At 38.3% G+C, this 19,357-nt stretch overlaps 1 protein-coding gene across 1 annotated transcript; it reads right to left on the bottom strand.

The window, feature by feature from the left end:
* Positions 1–10,414: 10,414 nt before the first annotated feature.
* On the bottom strand, positions 10,415–13,896 carry LOC141915123 (thyrostimulin alpha-2 subunit-like). Its single transcript, XM_074806535.1, has 3 exons — positions 13,682–13,896; positions 11,706–11,881; positions 10,415–10,518 (listed from the first exon to the last, which is right to left on the bottom strand). Exons 1-3 carry the CDS (start codon positions 13,815–13,817, stop codon positions 10,426–10,428), a joined length of 405 nt encoding a protein of 134 aa, XP_074662636.1. The 5' UTR covers positions 13,818–13,896; the 3' UTR covers positions 10,415–10,425.
* Positions 13,897–19,357: the final 5,461 nt, after the last annotated feature.

Raw genomic sequence — 19,357 nt, 5'->3', positions numbered from 1 at the left:
GTAAATGGAAATGATATTTTTCTTATGAAAAACAAAAAAATACAAGCATATTTGAGAAAAACCTATGAAAGCTTTGCGTTAAGTTACTGATGAGTAGGGTTTATCTCGCTTTCCTTACCTTGCGTAGCAGGATCCACTCATCGGATGGCTTGCCTGGGAGTCTGTCTGGGTGTAGTGGGAAGGATTGCGTGAAAACAGCTGCGGGTAAATGGGATCTCCAAGGGCTGAAGTATTTGGAGTGGTCAGTCGGAGCGGATGACTTTGAGTAGAAGGGTCCGGTCATGTATGCAGGCTATAAGTCAGGGCCGTACGGCGTTTGATAAAAACAATTAACAATAACTTTACAAAGGGCACTTTTCCGAAATAACTGGCGGGGGTGCAACTGCCCTCGCTAAGTACGGCCCTGTATGTATTATTCTATCGTGATCGATCTCAGGATGCTCCCTTGACCAAATTGCATACCCTGGACTAGTTAGACCGGTCTAAATGGATTCGTATCTGGTCCGGTCCAAATTTAGACCACGCATTTTGACACGCGGTGATAAAATCGCTTGTCACCGGGCCCACTAGATGTCGCCATCTGCTAAATAACTGTGTCCCTCTAATACCTGTAATGGGTTTGAGTGTAAATAAAATAATAAAATAAATAAAAATAAATTGCGCCTGGAAGAAGTCTTGCTTGCAGATTTGAAGTAGAGCAAGACATTCTTCATTTGACCAATTCGATCCTCTGTCAGGTTTAGACATTTTTGCGAAATCGATTTTATTCTATCACGCTGAAACTCTTAAGTGTAGAAAAGCACGGAAGTTAAACGGATAATGATCGTGACATACGAATACGAATATTTGTTACGCTCCAAACATCCATAGTATAGGGAGGAAAAAACAGTACCGGAATTTAGATTATTACATAAACGGTAATAAAAGCATTTATGACTTAATAAACTGGACTCACACTCTACCGCAGAGGTCGCGACATCTACCGCAGAGATTCAGAATAACGATTTAGACCGGACCTGGTACCAGTTTGTGTCCACACACACATATTTAGACCGGTCCAAAATTTGGACCGGACATGGCACTTGCCCGCATAGACGAGATTTAGACCGGTCTAAATTTCGTCGTGTGAACGCGCCTTAAGAGACATATGTAGATATGCTACGAAAGTACTTACGAACGATGAGACAACATTTTAATTAAATAAAAACTTCGAAATGCACCTTAATGAGACCGACTGCGTATTTCAATAAACTAATCAGAAAAAAGGTTTAATGATGATTGAATTCATCTGTTTGACGGAAGGCGTTAATTATCTATTTGATTGAATCGTTAATTCTGGCTAGGTGAATCAATCTCAGACGATCTGACCACTATCTGAAAGTAAGCTTAAAAAAAACTTACTTCATACAAATTTAGTGTGCAGTTACGAGACCTATGCTATGGGTTCAAAAAAGTAGTGTCACCGATCATCGAACAATGTATCCAATTGCTAAACTAACAACTAATTTTTATGTGTGTGCTCGTATCATTTTCTAGTTTTATTGCCGACGTGTCATTCTCGCCGGCAATATAATGGCGATAACGTTTGTTTTCATTTAGTTTGTGTCGAAAATGCGCTGTAATCAAATACATGACGCAATACTCTACCTTACGTCTCATTTCATGCAAATGCACGGTGTCCGATCCCTCTTGTGAAGTTGACACCGATTCGACACTGGATTTGATTCATTTACGATCACACGGATACGATTTGGCCAAATTGACACGGATCAGGCCCAAGCCTGGCCAGTGCCTAATTAGAGAGCACATGAATAAATTAGAGAGCACATGAATAACTCTCTCGATACCAAACGATGCTTTAACAAAGCGAAGTGAGTCACTTCCGGAATCAGTTTCAATTCGCAATCGTTCCGTCATAAAATTTGGCTCGGGTCTGGTCCGATTTTTTGGTCGGGCCAAACAGGCACTTGCCCATTTGACACCCGTGTGAACAGTTGTTCGGCCAAAGATGCGTGATCGTGTGATCGCGGCTTATGTGTGATATGAATAAAACATCAAACATTATATTTCTATATGCGCATTACAAGAAAACAATTCAAAAAGATTATAAGATAATAGTCGATGATGGACAGCCCAAGAAGCCGGCTGAAACTCTAGCAGTAGACGGAAAATAGCCAATGGAATTCCATCAGCAGCAATCGAATCGAGAAAGCTTATTTCATCAAATGGCAAGACGACATTTACGAGAAACAACAACCTTCATTGACACCCCCGCAAAAATTATATTTCTCAGAAAACCAAAATTAAAAGAAATCAAGGGAATGCTGTTCAATTTTTTCATATGCCATCGTTATTAACGAAACTGTTCGCGTCGCTTGGTCTTATAAGAGAAAAGTTTATAACTTTAACTTTAAGACTGTATATGTAACTATTTCACTTGATCACTTGCCTCATTAATGGATCGCTGCTGCAACTGCTGATGAAAGAACACGGACAACAGTTGCCTCGGGTTAACGTTAAACTTTCAGATACTTAATGGAAGGTGTCTGATTTTTAACAGATTTGTCTGTATCGAAATTCTATAGTGAACGGGGCACTTTTGAGAATTCGTAATCTTCGAAGTATTTCCTGTAGTAGGCTTTGTGTTGAGCGATGTACGTTCCACCTTCCCTATCTATCTATCGATAGAATCTATCGTTCTAATCTATCTAATCTATCGATCTAGGTGAATAATATACAGACGTGTATTCCAATTCATGATATTTCATTATGTGCGTCGTCATTTCAAAGTTCATGCATACCAGGTAGCAGTTACGCGGATTGTAAATTGAAAATCCGTATGATTTTCTACACAGCTTCCCGAGACGTAGAAATATGAATTGATCTATGACCTGGCGAGCAAACAAGCCCTATTTCACGTTTATCTGGTTGTAGCGGTATCATTTTCATAAACATTACTTTCAGGCTAATCATCATTTATTGCTTTCACTTAATATCAACTCGATCGTTATTCGCCTTGTGTTACGCTGAATGGTCGAGTATTCCATGAATTACGGTTAGGTCCACAACGCAGAAAAATACAAACTGATTCTCAGTCGCATAAAAAAGAAAGAAACAAGAAACTAGCTTGAAAGTTAGAAAAACATAACGTATATTGCTTAATACAATGTAGACAATGAATAATTCAATAAAATTAATTAAATAACGATGATGGAATAAAAGGAGCAATTGAACGAAATATGATGCTAGGATTCAACCGCTTCCGCGTTGCATAGCGTACTGCTGTAACACCCCAGACGCCAGTTTTTATTGTTTAGCTTAACCGCGGTTAGTGGCTTATCCGTGGTTAGGCTAACCAGCTTAGAATAAGAGGCCGCACGAAATCGTGGGGTTTTTCTGCGCCTGTCCCTGATCTCACCGACGCCTTTTTTGTGGTTTTGCCAGTAATTCAATTCGTAAATAAAGAATAATTATAATAATATACAATGACAATTGAATTGAATTAGACCGACAGCCAGTAAAGCCCCAATATTGATGACGTAGGATACATCGACTCACACGCCATCCCTGGAATAATGCATAGCATGAAGATACTTTTGTAACGGTTTAAAAACTGAACGTAAAAAAATTGAATAGTATAAGGTTAGATTCGTAGTTTAAATGACGCTGTAGGCTGGGAATCGCGTAAATCAGGTTTGAAACAATCGTGGAGCTGAAACAAGTAATTTCACGGTTTCGCCGTTGATGATCGTGGCGATATTGTATGTAGTTCACTATCCATCCTTAAAAATCATTGCATTTTTTGATACCTGAATATGGACTGTTTTCCCGCCACACGAAACTCATTAGTTGTTAGGCTACTCGGTGGCATCGACTTCGATTCAACGTGTAATTCAATGTGCAGTAGGCGGCTCTTTATTACAGAGTGGGTGAGTTCCGGTGACGATGATGATATAAGAGATTGTGTTGTGAATCTCGTCTAAACTCAATCTTAACAAAATTCAGATCATGTTTTCATGAGCAAATAATCTTCACCTTTAACGACTTGGCTATCGCGCATGACAGGTGTGAAAATTAGATTTTATCTGACCCGCTGACATATATGTGCAATATATCGATAGTAATAATGTAATATATAATGTAATAATAGTGTAATATATCGATCGTTCCACTTACGCTATTTGAACAAGAAAGCTAACTTGAAAGTTTATTGACGCCTGGAAAAACAACACACATATTGCTCAATTCTGTCGATAATAAAAGAGATGATATTAATTATATACAAATGTAATATCAAGGATCAATTAAGTCATTTCAGATATGAATATATCAATAATTGAATTGAATTGACTGGCAACCAGTCTAACCCCGATACATTGATGACGTAGCACACCTCAAGTAGTCCTCTCAAAATAATTATCAATATATATATATATACATATATATATATATATATATATATATATATATATATATATATATATATATATATATATATATATATATATATATATATATATATATATATATATATATATATATATATATATATATATATATATATATATATATAGCATCAAAAATTAGCACCGCCAGATTGTTCGGGAAATATACATTTACTCAGCGGGATTTAAGGCTAATGAAGTAGCGACTCGACTATTCGCTGATACGCTGACTTTTCCTGATTCCCGGTGCGCCTTTTCCGTTGTAAAAACGTATATATATAGTAACCGGAATGACTGCTGCGCATGACGTGTCAAACGCTGGAAATGGTCGGCGAATCGGTCAACCAATCTTGCCTGATTACACCGTAGACCACACGGTGAGCTGATGAATGTTTCTCCTGTGACGAATGCGAAGTTTTTCGCTGCTGGACACGTCGATTTAATATGCTACTTGATGCAAAACACTCGATGACTCGGCCGAGTTGCGAAAAAGGCAATTCCGCCATGAATAATTAACGAAGAGTGACGATTTCCACGATACAATTTTATGTTGTTTCATCCTCGTGTGAAACTTTATCAATAAAACCTTGCAAACAGCGGAGGCAAATTATTCCTATTAACTTCTAGCCTCACGAATTAAAACGTATTTTCATGCGGTTATAACTATACTTATAACTCAATGTCTCTTTCTACAATGCCCAGTTAGGTATCATCTGAAAACAATTCGCAGGAGCTCAAGTAACACATCCTCCATCGGCACGAATTCGAACTTGCTGGCATCGGGACTCGGCCACGGGCCGTGGCAGTCTCGCAATGCTATCAGGTCCGAATCGCCGTTCAGGGCATGTTAGTGACACTGAGCGTTAGGTTTTTGTTGAAACTCATTTCACCGCGCGTATAAAAGGACAAGATGCAATTTAATTCTACTTCAATTATATGGCTGATTTCGCATCAATTTACATTGGACAGCACTGGCATTACGTTATCAATTATTCTTACGAAGTTTGCATCATACTATAGTCAAATCAGCGCGAAAATCTGATATTTCCATATTATCAAATCTATGCTGCTTGGCCTGTTTTGAATTTTGTTTATAATTCAACCGCGTGGCGAAAAAAAATGGTAGAAAATTGAATAGCTTTCAGACACATATGATACGAACGAGAAAAAGCGGATGGAATTTACAACACGATAGATTCATTTGATTACACTTAGGTCTTATTATGTATATATGAAAGTAATGACGTCATACATATCTATGAATAGATCCTGAACCAACGAATGTTTGTTTCAAGTAACGTACGCGCATTTTTATTGCATTTTTTACAAGGTTTACACACTAAATTATCGATTAATTTATGAACTATGGGCGAAAACTCGAACAAACTTTTGCGGCGCTGGTCCGATATACGGCATTATACAGTACGCACTAATTACCCTGCGTTCTTCCCCCAGTATTTACAGCAAATAACCGTTGACACTGCTGACAGTTAGAGTGAGGCCGCAACCTGTCAACCATAACTTAAGTATATGACGGTTATCTCATCTGCCTTTTACCGTAATTTTGTTCATAATTCTGGTTTTACTGGGTGGTCTCGGTTGGTCCGGATCTCGCCTTCCCAATATGAGGTTGCCCTTTCCATCTAGGTATAGATTGTAAAACCTGCACGTATTTGACACCCTTCTCTCGGAAATTACATCTCTCCTACAACTTTCCGCGTTTATTTCTCCCAAGTTATCTAATCCCAAGGGTGGATCCCCACTATTGGCCTTTAACATGGCTGCTATCTAATAAAAGCCTTTTCTCTTTTACTAGACTTCGACCTTCGAATTTTTCTAGATCCACTACTTTAATTGTTTCTCATAAATCGAGAGCTCGTCACAAGGTAGCGTTATGTAAAATGCCAAAACTGTACAAATTAACATTTGAAATATTCACCAGAATTTGAATAATGTAAAGTATAAGTTGACGTAACCCGGAATTTGACAACGAATTACATGATCCAAACACCGTCTATTTCTTTCGTTGTCTCTTCACTAACCATCTCGGGACACGATGCCATAAGCGCCAATTAGCTTATGCCGTCATTCCATAGCGTGCTTCATATTTCAGAGATTTCTCAGGCGACACGCAACGCGTCCAAGAATGACAAACCACGAATACATAAACTCCCGAATGTTGGAGTGTCTTTTTTCAAAAGGACACGCAGAATCGTCATGATTGACATAAATGGAAATGCCTGGATTTCACTTAGAACTTAGAACGCGCGGCGTATTTTGCACCGGAACTGCTCATGGTTCGCGCTGTCAGAAACGTCACGCGTTTCAAAGTGTCTTTTTGCTGTCAAACAATAATTTACTTCAGTTAACCGCTCACGCTTGACATCCAATGATGGTTGGCACAATGATACAATTCAATTCAATTCAATTCAATAAACTCTGTTTTTTACTGATACACCCGATCCGGGTCGAGATGTACGGAGTACAAAATTAAATTTAAATTTAAATTAAATTTATAACGATCTAACAATACAAAAAAAATCTACATCACTATCATATTGATATCAAGACATAGCATTGACTGGAGACAATTGTAAGTAGACTTATTGAACAGACGCGGGAGGGAAGTTTTTACAATGCCAGTAATGCAAGTAGAACATATGCAAAAAACTTTATTTAGAATAAAGAAGCTCCCCAAAACCTATAAAATCAAACTATATCGACTCGTTTAATCGAAGCTGAGACAATCATTTTCGCTAGCTTCACCTTCCTTGAAATGAAGTAAAAGAAAACGAACCTGGCGCTGTTTTTGTCACCGTAAATGTGGATTACCAGTACGTCGAAGATGAGCATTATAAACGCCCGCAGAAAAAATACCACTGTCATACACTACACAGCTATGCGGGCGAGCGGGTTTCAATATTACTTTTAAAAAACTTTCTTGAGAAACTATGGCCGGTATTTCTTAGTGTGGCCAAATGATTTGTATGTAGGCCTATGTCCTAAGACTGGTCCAGGATAGGCTAAATACGTTGTAAATGTTGCTAAATACGTTGCATCGATTGTGAGAGATTTGGCCGATCACCCGATCAGTAATCATCAGTATGATCTGTTACTGTTCACATACTAGGATTTCAAGCTCTCACGGGAATAACACGTATTCACGTCATCACCTTCAACTGAACTGAAAACTACGTACTTACCATGAGTAGTTTGAGGATTATAGAATATCGGCACTTCATAATCAGATCTGTCGCTGTACTATATCATATTGGTAGATGATACGTGAATCTTTGTTTTAGGACTTAACGGTAAGCGAGTGATTGAATAGAGTCTTAAGGTGTGGCGATAAGTTAATGTCTACGAGACCTTGTCCATTTAACGACTCACGTTGACAGAAACAATGACTGAAAATCCTCTTATCTCGCATGACGCATTTCGAATGAATTGAAATATCAGATAGCTAAGCATATATCAGTGGTGTCCATGTAATCTTCCCCAGAATAGCTACACATGTTTTTAATACTATCAGAGTTTCCTTTGGTCGCATTGATCAATGTTAACCATGAAAAGATACACTGCGGCATATCTTCCACAACATCGTTTATTCCCAGCTTTTGACTTAGACTCAAGTGTAGATACTAAAAAAAGAAACTTACTCTGTACAACCACTGTGAAACTCGAAGAACCTGGCCCTATCACTTGAATACCGTGAGAAAAAGGGCCGCAATTGAAACTATATTGACACCAATAAATGATCTTTTAGCTTCGCAACTGGCCATGGTTTTCTTGAAAAGGATAAACCTTGGAACAATGTGACTGAATACAGTCTTATTACTCCAAGGGTAAACCTACGAAGGTACCTCCACGAAAGTACCCACAAGTGGTCTGTATCAGAATTGTGGTTTCCTTAGTGCAATTTAAAGGCATGATAATGACGCATACACTATCTAATTGGTGATGTGTTCTAACGAAAATTATCCAGAAAAAAACTCCTTTGCGAGCTAGCAATGACGTGTAAACGTGAGTTTATCCGTGAGCTCTATTGGTGGTCAAAATCATCTGCTTGCTTCCGTTTCGTATTTTCTCGCAACCAACCGCCGCAAAGATAAGTTTCCACGGAAGAAAATGTCCACCAAGAAAAAGAAATTGTGCAGAATCACGGAAAATGCTACCTCGCTAAGGTTTCTATCTTAGTATCCTGCGAACTTCAAGAATTTTTCTAATTACTCTTTAGGTATTCAAGCGGGATTGGTCGGGTTTAGATAGCTCTGCCTTCAGGTATCCGCAATACGAAAACTAGTAATAGGAAACTTATTAGAATATTTATGACGAGCAGATATTTTTCAGTCGATAATGTGCAATTCAAATTCCGTATACTTTGGCTCAAAGGTAAACTTTAATCGGTACTCTTTTGCGTCAACGAATATATTTGTGTACGTATGCATATTTATCAATGCATTGTTTTTTTAACTTTGTTCGTGTAGACAGTGTGAATAAAAGTAAAAAATTGATATACGGTAAGAATCTACCAATCAAATGAATAACATGGACGATCCCATTTCAAGATGAACAAATCAACTCTAAGCGGGCGTTTGCTCATAGATTTGACAAAGTTATCGTTAGAATTATAGTTAAGTGTTAAAGAATACAATCGTAAAAAGAGATGTTACAGCTGCTGAATAACACTCAATTTTGGCAGAGTATTTCTTCGTCTACTTCGTCGTCTTCTTCTTCTTCTTCTTCTTCTTCTTCTTCTTCTTCTTCTTCTTCTTCTTCTTCTTATTCTGTTTGACGAGTTGTTCCTCTTTTAACAACAGAAATCTATGTTTATCTATGTTTAATTATGCGTTTTTCCTTTGATTTGATATAGATTGTGAAACTTTGGTGTAAGATATATCCTAATCTTTTAAGTTCAAGTTCAAGTTTACATGACTATTTATTCCCAGAGTTTTGGAACAAACGGTAATTTTGAAAAAACAGTCGTAATATCGGTGCAAGTTTTAAGGTCGGTATTTGGAAAAAGAGATATTCTAAGGATTCGGTGAAACGAGTGAAAAATCTAATAGAATAATGATAATCATAATTACTTTTCAAAGAAATTGAAATCTAATGATATATCTTGCAAGGTTTTACTCTAGTTAAACGGCAGCTCATTTGCGAAGCATTGGTGATGTGTCTAAGATGTCTTGTATATTACGATATACTCGATTGAAGGAACAACTTCTCCATGTTCCGCAGACTCTTGTGGACCATTCGAATCATTGACACTGACAGTTTCACTTGATCAACCCAACGAACCAAAAAACCTTTGACAAACGTGTTGTCTTTCGTATTGAATAACATGCTAAGCGCTACAAAGTAGCTTGATAGTGGTAAATGACTTTAAGGAATTGAAGGCACAATCATCAAGAGACTTTTGGTTTAAACTGTTTCAACAGTATCTAACTGAGTTAACCGATTGAGAATCAGAGAAACCGTATTCTCTCCAAATAGGTCACCGACGTGGGCAATTTGCGGTTCTCCCCGCTTCCATTTCTTCGAGCAAGATTAGAGATACCCACTTTCGCCCCTTTTGACCAAAAAGTGAGGTCGAATCACAAAATGAGAAAGATTGATTTACAAACAAACAAATTCATATCAAAATATAGACCTGATTTAATGGATAAAAATATAAATGATAAGATGCATGTTGAATGCTGAGATCCTGTCCCTCACGACATAACAATTTACCGATGAAGTGTCGCAAAGTGAGTGAGTGAAATATACACGTGAAATTTTTGTCAACCGCGTTCACCCGGATATTTCATTAATCTTGACGAGTATACTATTCCCTCCCTGTGGCAAGATTTCGCCGCGTTTCCAGCCACGTACGTAATACTACAGATGACAGTTTTGTCTGTTCGTCTGGTTGGTTTGGAATGAGAACAAGAGTTCAGCATCGATGGAATGTATATAAGCAACTGACTGTCGAGTAATATCAATGGCGACTACAAAATGAGCATTCACATCTTACTGCCGATTTCATGTATATCGTTCTAGTTCCTCCTAAACACGGCACGTTATACTGTATCTGCAAGAAGAAATACGAAAAAGAAATCAGTTGAACGGATATTCAAAGGCTGACTTATGTCGACCTGCGACGCGATGCCTATACCGATGCAACTGAGAGGAACCGCGATCGAAGCCCAGAAAGTTTCGAACGCGTACCGAATTTCGCAGTTCTCGAACACAGAAGCCGATATACCATGGTAAACTATTATTTTCAAGTTGAAAATTGCCAAGCTGCCATTTCGTTGATTTACAAATCTGTGTTTATAACGGGTTTTGCTCTCATGTCTTAAGTTTTGGACTAACTATGATACCGGGTTGGTCATCATTAGACGATGCTTTTTGCGAAAACGTATCATGATTTTCTCGGTGTTAATAGACAGATGCACTCAATGAGCTGTTGGGAAACATCGATGATAACCATATAATTGGTGTTGACGAATTATTTCTGTGAATGTGCGACTACCCTAGATCACCATAACTGCCATATAAGTGTAATATGCAATAAGTCATACACCAGGAGGTTTCGCTTTGATTAGAGAGGAATAGATGACTATCTATATTACCTGTACTGGCATATACTCATCTGCGTGCGATGATGGATAGTCATTACTGTTAACTAGAGTTTATGATTAAAACGTCATTTCTATGTATTCGCGAAAAAGCGTTTTCCTCCTTTGAGAATTGAATAAAAAAAAAATTTCGGAGAAAATCTCACTCGTTCGTTGCATCATCATCATCGGAGCCGTCACTTTTTTGACTATCAAAAATGGTATAATCTGCGTTGCAAATAGCAATTTCAATATTCAAAACTTGAACCTAACCGATCGTATTGATTTGTTATTCATGTTTGACGACCTAATGAGTTTGAAGACTTTTCCAAAATACCTTTTCAAAATTCAAAATTATATTTTCTGGTTATCATATCTTATTGCGACGTATTGTGTATATATTGGATATTTCATAAGTAACGAAATAAGTAAGGCTCATTCAATCCGGTTTTCCCGAGCCAATTTTAACACCCGGAGTATTTGGAAGATTCAGTTGCAAGATTTAGTCAGTTGTTGATTGTGAAAACAAATCAAACACTTTTTTGTGTTTCCGTGTTTCCGTGTGTCCATGAATCGTGTGCGTTGGTCTTTGCCCTATTAGGGAAAAGGGAAAAGGGATCCTAATAAGGAAACTTTGCACCGTGTTTGCATTACTTACCGTCTCAGCTTCTAACATGTTACAACAGGTGCCCCTTGTGGTAATGATCTGGTTCGGGGACACGACTAGCGTTTCGTAGGTAGAAGGAAAACTGTACGACGAACAGAATCCACGACAAGCGTTCGTCGCACTGTCAAATACGTAGCACCCAGGTATTCTAATCTTTCTCGTCACTCCTGGAAAAAAACAAACGGGAAAACAAATCTCAACGCGTGTGCATTCATGTTATTGGTTTGGAGTATTATATCATATGATGTGTGTCATAAACCTATTTTCGCTTTAAACACAGAGACGAATTAAGATGCAATATGTATAAATGGAGGGATTGAATGAAGATCCGATCAGATTCTTCGAAGAAAATTTAATCAGATTTGTTCTAGTTCCACGTAATGGCACATCACGTTTAGATGGTTGATGGTTATGTACGACTGTTTAGGACATGTAGCTTTCATTCGCATTTATTCCGCGAAGAACACCGTGTCAGACAGCTAGCTCGCAGTATTTAGTGCTTCGCAAACACCAGAAAATAAACGAGTAAGCTGTCCCACAGCGGAGATCGCGCGAGCCCGTATTACCACATAACAAAACCATTACCCGGTAAATATGAACCTATGTTCCCCGGTTTTATTATGACGGCGTGTCAATTATCGGCCTATAAAATGACCATGTAAGTATTTTAGATGGATTTTGTTTCCTAGCGGCAACATGACTTATTACACCGCAGAGAGATGTAAGTTTATAGCACTGATGGACTCATTTTTGATGCGATCCATCCTCGGTCCGTCGTCACGTCTATACCGAGAAAGCCTCTATACCGGAGTTAGATATCATACCTTATCCTGTCATGATTACCCTTTTTTAATTTGCCAGGTCTTACGTTATTAGATTTCCTAAATAACCAAAGTGAGCTTAAACTGGTTTAAGACTCGTCTATTAAACTCGTCTATTCCGCTTTATCTCGCTTATATTCGCCTGCTAATCAGCAACACAACCTGTGGCAATCGAGGATTCCACATATACGTAGACAATTGAATCAAATCAGTTTCTCGAACGTGCCGGGGTCTAAAATGGAAAATATCTTTTTTTCTAGATATTTTAAGATCGCGATACCGCCGTTTTATGACATCTCGTCTCTGCAAAAGTTTCTGGAAATTAAAGAAGCCAAACATAACGGAAAGTAGTGTGCTGAAAGTAGTCCGTCGCCTACATGAAACGACATCAAATAATTTGTCCTCTCATTCGTAAACTGATTTTATAGATAAATCATCCAAAACGAAGTAAGTGTGGCTCGCGCAAGTGGGAAAAGATTGCGAGCGGCGAGCGTCGAGTGTGGGTAAAGTTTCTATAAGGTTGAGAGATGGGTAAAATTCGCCAGACCTATATCAGTAACGATCGCATTTTTATTCATAGCCGAAGGTAGCGTTGATAGCGTTCTGATTTCTGATTTTTTGCTTTTAGATTGTCGTTATCGAAATGACCGAGCTAATGCACCCTGACATTATCGAACCCCGATCAAAACACACATATCAATAACGTTTCGTTCATTGCCGACAAAGCACATTTCATGACATTTTTGCACGATAAAAGGAAAAAGAACAAAGATCTATCGATTGATGCGGGCGGGGGTATTTTATTCTTTATAAAAACCAACATAGGTTATTACACTAAATGTGGGAGCGCTTATTTCATTTCTACCCGATTTTCGTCAATGATTTTTCCAACACGCGCGCGGTGACGTAAAACACGGTTTTCATTTTTGAATGGCCTTACGGTTTCTTTTTCATTTATTGAAAAAAGAAAAATGCCCTCAATCTTCCATATTTGAATAAAGTAGTAGATAGCAGCTTAACAGTCAATTTTCTCTAACGGGGAATGCGATATAATCGATGGCAAAAACTGACTTTAAACTGACTTAAAAGTTTTTTGCGAACAAAACAATACAACTGACTTTTACGATGAACATTTTGTTGACCTACCTATTCTGTAGCATCCAGGTTTTTCCCAGGTGTGTTGATAAGCTTGAGTTCCACATAAAACAAGAGTTATTATCAATATTACATAATTACACCAACAGCCATGTTTATAGTTCATACTGCCTAATATTCTATTCATCTGTCGTTGTTAACAAACATAACACGCGTTCTTTGATTTACTTCCTTCTTTCGCTAACTTCGTATCCATCTGGTAACGGCCGACGCCTGGAATGTTAAATAATGATCGGTCGAATTATTTAGCGTTTCAATTTATAGAAGCAACTATCATCAAAGTGTGATTGGCGGCGACAGGCGCTGTGCGGAACGATTGTCAGTAGTGGGTTGTATAAGGCAGCGTCATCGTTCGTTTTTATACCGCCGACGCATCGTACAACTATAACATTACGTGAAATTTTAGCGAATCGCGAATTGTTAGGACTAGTTCGTTTAACGAGAATTCTCCGCGTGCCGAAAATACCGAATCGTGTTAATCATCTTTTGCAACGTACGTGTTGCCACTATCGTAGAGAGGATTTTCATTGAGAGTTTATTTGAAATTTGACGATTAAAGGAAAGTACGACTCGCCTGCGGGTGAGGGTACACGAGTATTTTCATTCCATTCCGTTAACTCGTCATAACACTATAACGCCCGATGATTTATGACGGAGCGTACGATTCAAAAACATTCAGCTCGGAACTTTCGTACTGAACTTACTGATACGTATTTTTTCGAACGTCTATTCAAATTAATGATTGGGATTGCAGTTGGATCGATGAACGGGGCTTTTATCGCCGAATATACAGCGTACGAAATTTTCCAGTGGTAGCCCAGGTGAAACATCGCAAGGGCCGTTATCAAGCGATTAGATGTTTCTGATCAGTCTTTAGGGCAAGGATATGCGGGATTCATGGACCGTGATCGCCTGCACCCGGCTCTCTGCGTCCCTTAACAAAAAGGTGCAAATCTAATCTTCAAGTTCCGATGAGGCACCATCCCCTTTCCAACGCACTTTTGCCGACGGAGAGTGTGTGAAGCATTCCGTTTATTTAAGAACGCTGAATTCAACTTCATTGAAATAGAAATTAACTGCTACGATTTCCTCCCACTACTATACGGTCATGCGCGAATGTTTTACGCGCAAATTTCTATTCACGAAGGCTTCGTTTGCGTCCAATCCATTACTGCATCCAGTGGTTTTTTTAGCCCAACAGGAAGTAGTTGTAGCGTGCTTATTGCGTGAATACCCGAACAGCAATAGAATTTAGAACCATAACGGTTTTTAGTGCAATTTCTCAGGCAATTCCTGCGATCTACATGATAGATCCATGATCCTCTCGCGATATTTGAACGTTTCATCACCTGAGAATTCCTTAAAATTTCAACCGAAAATTTCATTTTGCGTGTCGGTTATATCCCTCGCACCTGTTACTTTTAACGATACTACTGACAATGTCTCAATGATGTGCCTGTTGACAATATCCATTGTCTATTATTATGATGGCCATAAAGATGAAACGCAGTAGGTTTCAATGACGGGCGTACCCCCAACAACTACAACTAAAACAATGTCACCTCATGTGGTAGCCTTTCGAACCGGCCTTGTATCGCGATGTTTTGTTCTGAAGCAGTAATTGATCCTCAAATTTGGTTACATAATTATGGGTTGCGTGTACTTGGGCTGGTTTTGTGGAAGACTAGTTGATCCCACTTACCATTCACATACGTATTTTGCCTCTGTGAAAATTGAAGAGCAGTAACAATATTTTAACATATTCTTATATACTTAACATTTCTTATCTTACAGCTTGGTGAAACCGTGGCTTCATAGTCATACTCAAACAAAACGGTAGATGTATAGTATCAATGAAACCTTGGAGTAATCAGACGGATCAGTCTAATATGAAACTAAACCAATCACCGACGCACTTCATCGTCTTTATCCTCGGATATTGCGTGTTTACGTTGACGTAGTTAGTGATGTAAATGTCAGGGATACATCTGCATTGTTTATTGAGGCTGAAATTATCTGCGCAGTTTTTAACGCCTTCAGTCTTACCTTCGATGACACAATTAATAACATTTTGAAACGCGTGAAATCGAGCCGGTTCAAGCCCTGCGATGCAGCGACTATGTTTAGCATCACCACAGCTCAGGGCGACCACTGCGATATCCCTCCGGATAAAAAGACAGGCTTACGACGTTCTAACAAGCTTTGTCATGAGCTTATTCGATTAAAAGCGGCTGTGGAATTGTACGCCGAATGTAATTGTGTTTCCTGGTTGTAATTATGTCAAAGGAGCTGCAGTGATAATTAGTATTTTGCATTTTCTTTGAATTCGTACAGATTTGCATCGTGGATATGTTACTATATGAAATGATAATGATATAGAAATATGAAAATATATCTACAATCTAACTCATTTGATAATTTGGCGTTACATTAGCGGTGAATTTTCTTCAGTTTTTTCCATCGTAAATCTACTGTTGGCGTATTTCTACAGTGCGTCTACGCGTCTTTTCATACGGACCATTTTTATAGTCATACATCAATGATTTATACACAAATAATAATAAACCTCTTATAGCAGTAGTAAACTGTGTCCTCACTATGGAAGGTATGCTTCTGGTCTATGATTGGAGTCTAGTAAAAGATACCTTCTGACGCAGTAAAAACCATTACAATAATGTTTGTATATATACATTGATACCCAGTGTGCGTTATTTAAGGGGTTCTGTTTGAGTCGATGTGTGCACTACGTCATCAAATATTGGCGTTTCAAAACAATTACTATTATGCAATTTGGCGTTTATTTGTAATTAGTTATATTTCATAACTCTTACTTTAATCTTTTTGGTAAATCTAAATTATCGTTTTTGAAAGGATGTGCACTGCGTCATCAATATATCGGGGCTAGACTGGTTGCCTGTCAATTCAATTCAATTATCGATGACCCCAAAATATTGATCCTTTATACCGTAATATAAAATTTACTTTATATCATTTATTTTCGACAATATTAAGCCATGTGTAATTCTTTTTTATAAACTATCAAGTCAGTTTTCTTGTTTATGACACAGTATACATGTATCAAAATTCATCGAGTAATACTCCGAAGACGTGCCGGGAACATAATCCCTGCATGCCAGGGCACTATTTGACGTGAGCGTCGGCGGTAGGCAATCGAACACTGGCAAGCGAGTATGACATTATATAAGGTTAATCCATGATGACCCACGTGGATCACGCTTCAATCCTCTGAGTGGTCGGATTTTGTTGCTTGTCTACTCTCTCGAGGTAATCCGACGACAAATGATGCTTCAAATATGGAGATATTCCAAGATACTTCTGTTGTTAGATATTCACCAGTTTATCGTGATAATAACCAACCCATCCCAAATCTCTCCTAATAGGTCACAGTTTTTTTGCATACTGTACAAAGAAGAATTCGGGCGCAATATTTCTTTCGTTTTCGGCAGGTTCATAATTTGATTTCTAGGTTTAGACCTTATGAACCCCCAATGGCTTTGAGCTCTTCAGATCAAGAAGCCTCTGAGAAATCTTTCGCACATCGACGCCAAGGTCATCGCTATGAATTCGCGGAAACCATCGCGGCCTATTCTATTTTATCAATTAAGGGCGGTGGATTTTTGATAAACCGCAGATTACAAGAAATTCATACAAGAAGGTCATTGAAATTCGCCTGCTTTGTCCGTACTCAGCTTAACAGTATTTTGATAATGGTTCGGAGCAAAATGATTTTAAATGCAGCCGAACAAGATTTCATAAGATTTGACATGTTATCTACAAATTCGTTTCATGCACCAAATAACATTAATTGCATGCCGCGGATCCGGTTAATGTAAATCCATAACACTTATAGCTATAAATAGCGCGTGGGTAAGGAAAGTTAATGTGAAAATAGCATCACACCATTCCAATATTTCCTCTCCTCGGTGATATACGGCCGCTACGGACAGTCACGCGGCCGATTCCTGCACAGGTAAAAAGCAGCCCATTCACATTTCAACCACAAATCATTTTTTTCAGCTATCTTCATTCAGAAGAAAGTCAATAAGAGGCGGACTAAATATAGAATGTCGGCACTTTCTGTTCTGACAACCGAAAAACTAAGTTTTCTTTGAAAAAAAGTGGGTGTTAGGATTAATGTTGTAGCGCCATTCATCGGTTCACGTCGTATTCCTGAAAAATGACCGCGGGAGTGACATTAAAGATATTTTGACTAAATCGAAAAGAGCAGATTTGGGGAAGCTACACGAAGAATAAATGAACGAAAGACAAACGTACGACAGCGTCCTGGCTACCTAAATTCATCTATTTCTCCTCCACCTGCGCATTAAGGATGGTGAAAATTCTTCGCAAAGACAATAAGTCGCAAAGATTTTCTCGTTCATTTTTTCCGATGAAAAGAGTTGGTTTTTTGCATATAATTACTTTTAAAGATTTGAGCCACGGATTGACGAACTACTGATGGCTTGTTTAACCGGACTTCATCATTTTATGAAATACTTTCTCTTTCACGCTTTTGCGTATCAAGAAACGAACGTAACACTTCTGCTGCCAATAACGACACTAAGTAGTTCCCACGGTCTGTCCTCTAAACAATCATCAAGTATGTATTCAAATATGTTGAGATAATTGATTCAAATCGATGTCAAGGGTTGCACTTCTCATAATTGTATGGAAACATGTCACGAATGAAGTCGTTTTATTTGCTAATTTCTTCAACGGAATTTCACTGAATATTTGGCGTATACAACCACGATCCAATATTCTATTTACGAGGAGCTACCTGCATTAACATCGTTTAGCCTCATCGTGTTGGAAACAAAACTGGAAAAATAAAACGATAGAAATATCGACGACCAAGGCCCATGAGTCGGTCGTAAGCAATTGATAAATGCTGTTTAAATAATCTTTTTTTCCCTCGAGCTTTCAAGTCGGACATCGTTGTGCGACCGTTTCATCCTCCCCAACACGGCCCATGTTCCATCTAACGTGCACCGTCTGCGAGCCGCATCCAAGCGTCATCCCGGTTTCCATAGAAACAAGGGGCGGCCAAGAATAAAAGAATTATATTTGTTGATATCATTATGCACTATGCCATAGCGTGCAATAAACTTGCATCGATCAGCTTTACAAAGCCGAATGATTATCTATTACTAGTTGCCATGACTTACTCGCTTTTCGGGTCAATTCTACAATTCAATTCAATTCAATCATCCCGATTAGATTCATGAACTCACGGTCTAACTCACGGTTTATACAGTTGAGGATTGTGACGCGAAAGGCCCAAGGACAAGATTTCTTTGATAACGGGTAATTTATCTTTTTGGCAAACCCTCTTATTTCCAGTTTGTCAACATAGTCGTTTTCACAAGATAAATATTGTCATGACCTAGCGTACACCATAATATACGCATGTTCGTAACTGAATGTGCGGTGTCGCTAGCCAGCGTTTTCGCAAATGTGGAAAACTTCGTTCTGGAGTTTATCCGTTGAAAGGCAAGTCTACAAAATAAGTAAAAAGAAGATTGATGTTGAAAATTTTACATTTTTTTGTTTTCTTATAGCTTGTTCATCTTTATCATTATCATTATTATCATTACTATGTATTTATCACATCAGGAAACAATTCGTACGTACGTAACCAGTCTG

This window comes from Tubulanus polymorphus, chromosome 1 (genome assembly GCF_964204645.1).
Source record: "Tubulanus polymorphus chromosome 1, tnTubPoly1.2, whole genome shotgun sequence".
Lineage (NCBI taxonomy): Eukaryota > Metazoa > Nemertea > Palaeonemertea > Tubulaniformes > Tubulanidae > Tubulanus > Tubulanus polymorphus.
The sequence above is the reverse complement of the archived record's forward strand: the minus strand, read 5'-3'. Positions and strand labels throughout refer to the sequence as shown.

Excerpts from the sequence above, each read along its gene's own strand:
- LOC141915123 (XM_074806535.1), bottom strand. The coding sequence starts at position 13,817 with ATGAATAGAATATTAGGCAGTATGAACTATAAACATGGCTGTTGGTGT. Across the intron at positions 11,882-13,681 it reads ACCTGGATGCTACAGAATAG|GAGTGACGAGAAAGATTAGA; the intron begins GTAGGTCAACAA and ends GTTTTTTTCCAG. Across the intron at positions 10,519-11,705 it reads ACATGTTAGAAGCTGAGACG|ATACAGTATAACGTGCCGTG; the intron begins GTAAGTAATGCA and ends TTCTTCTTGCAG.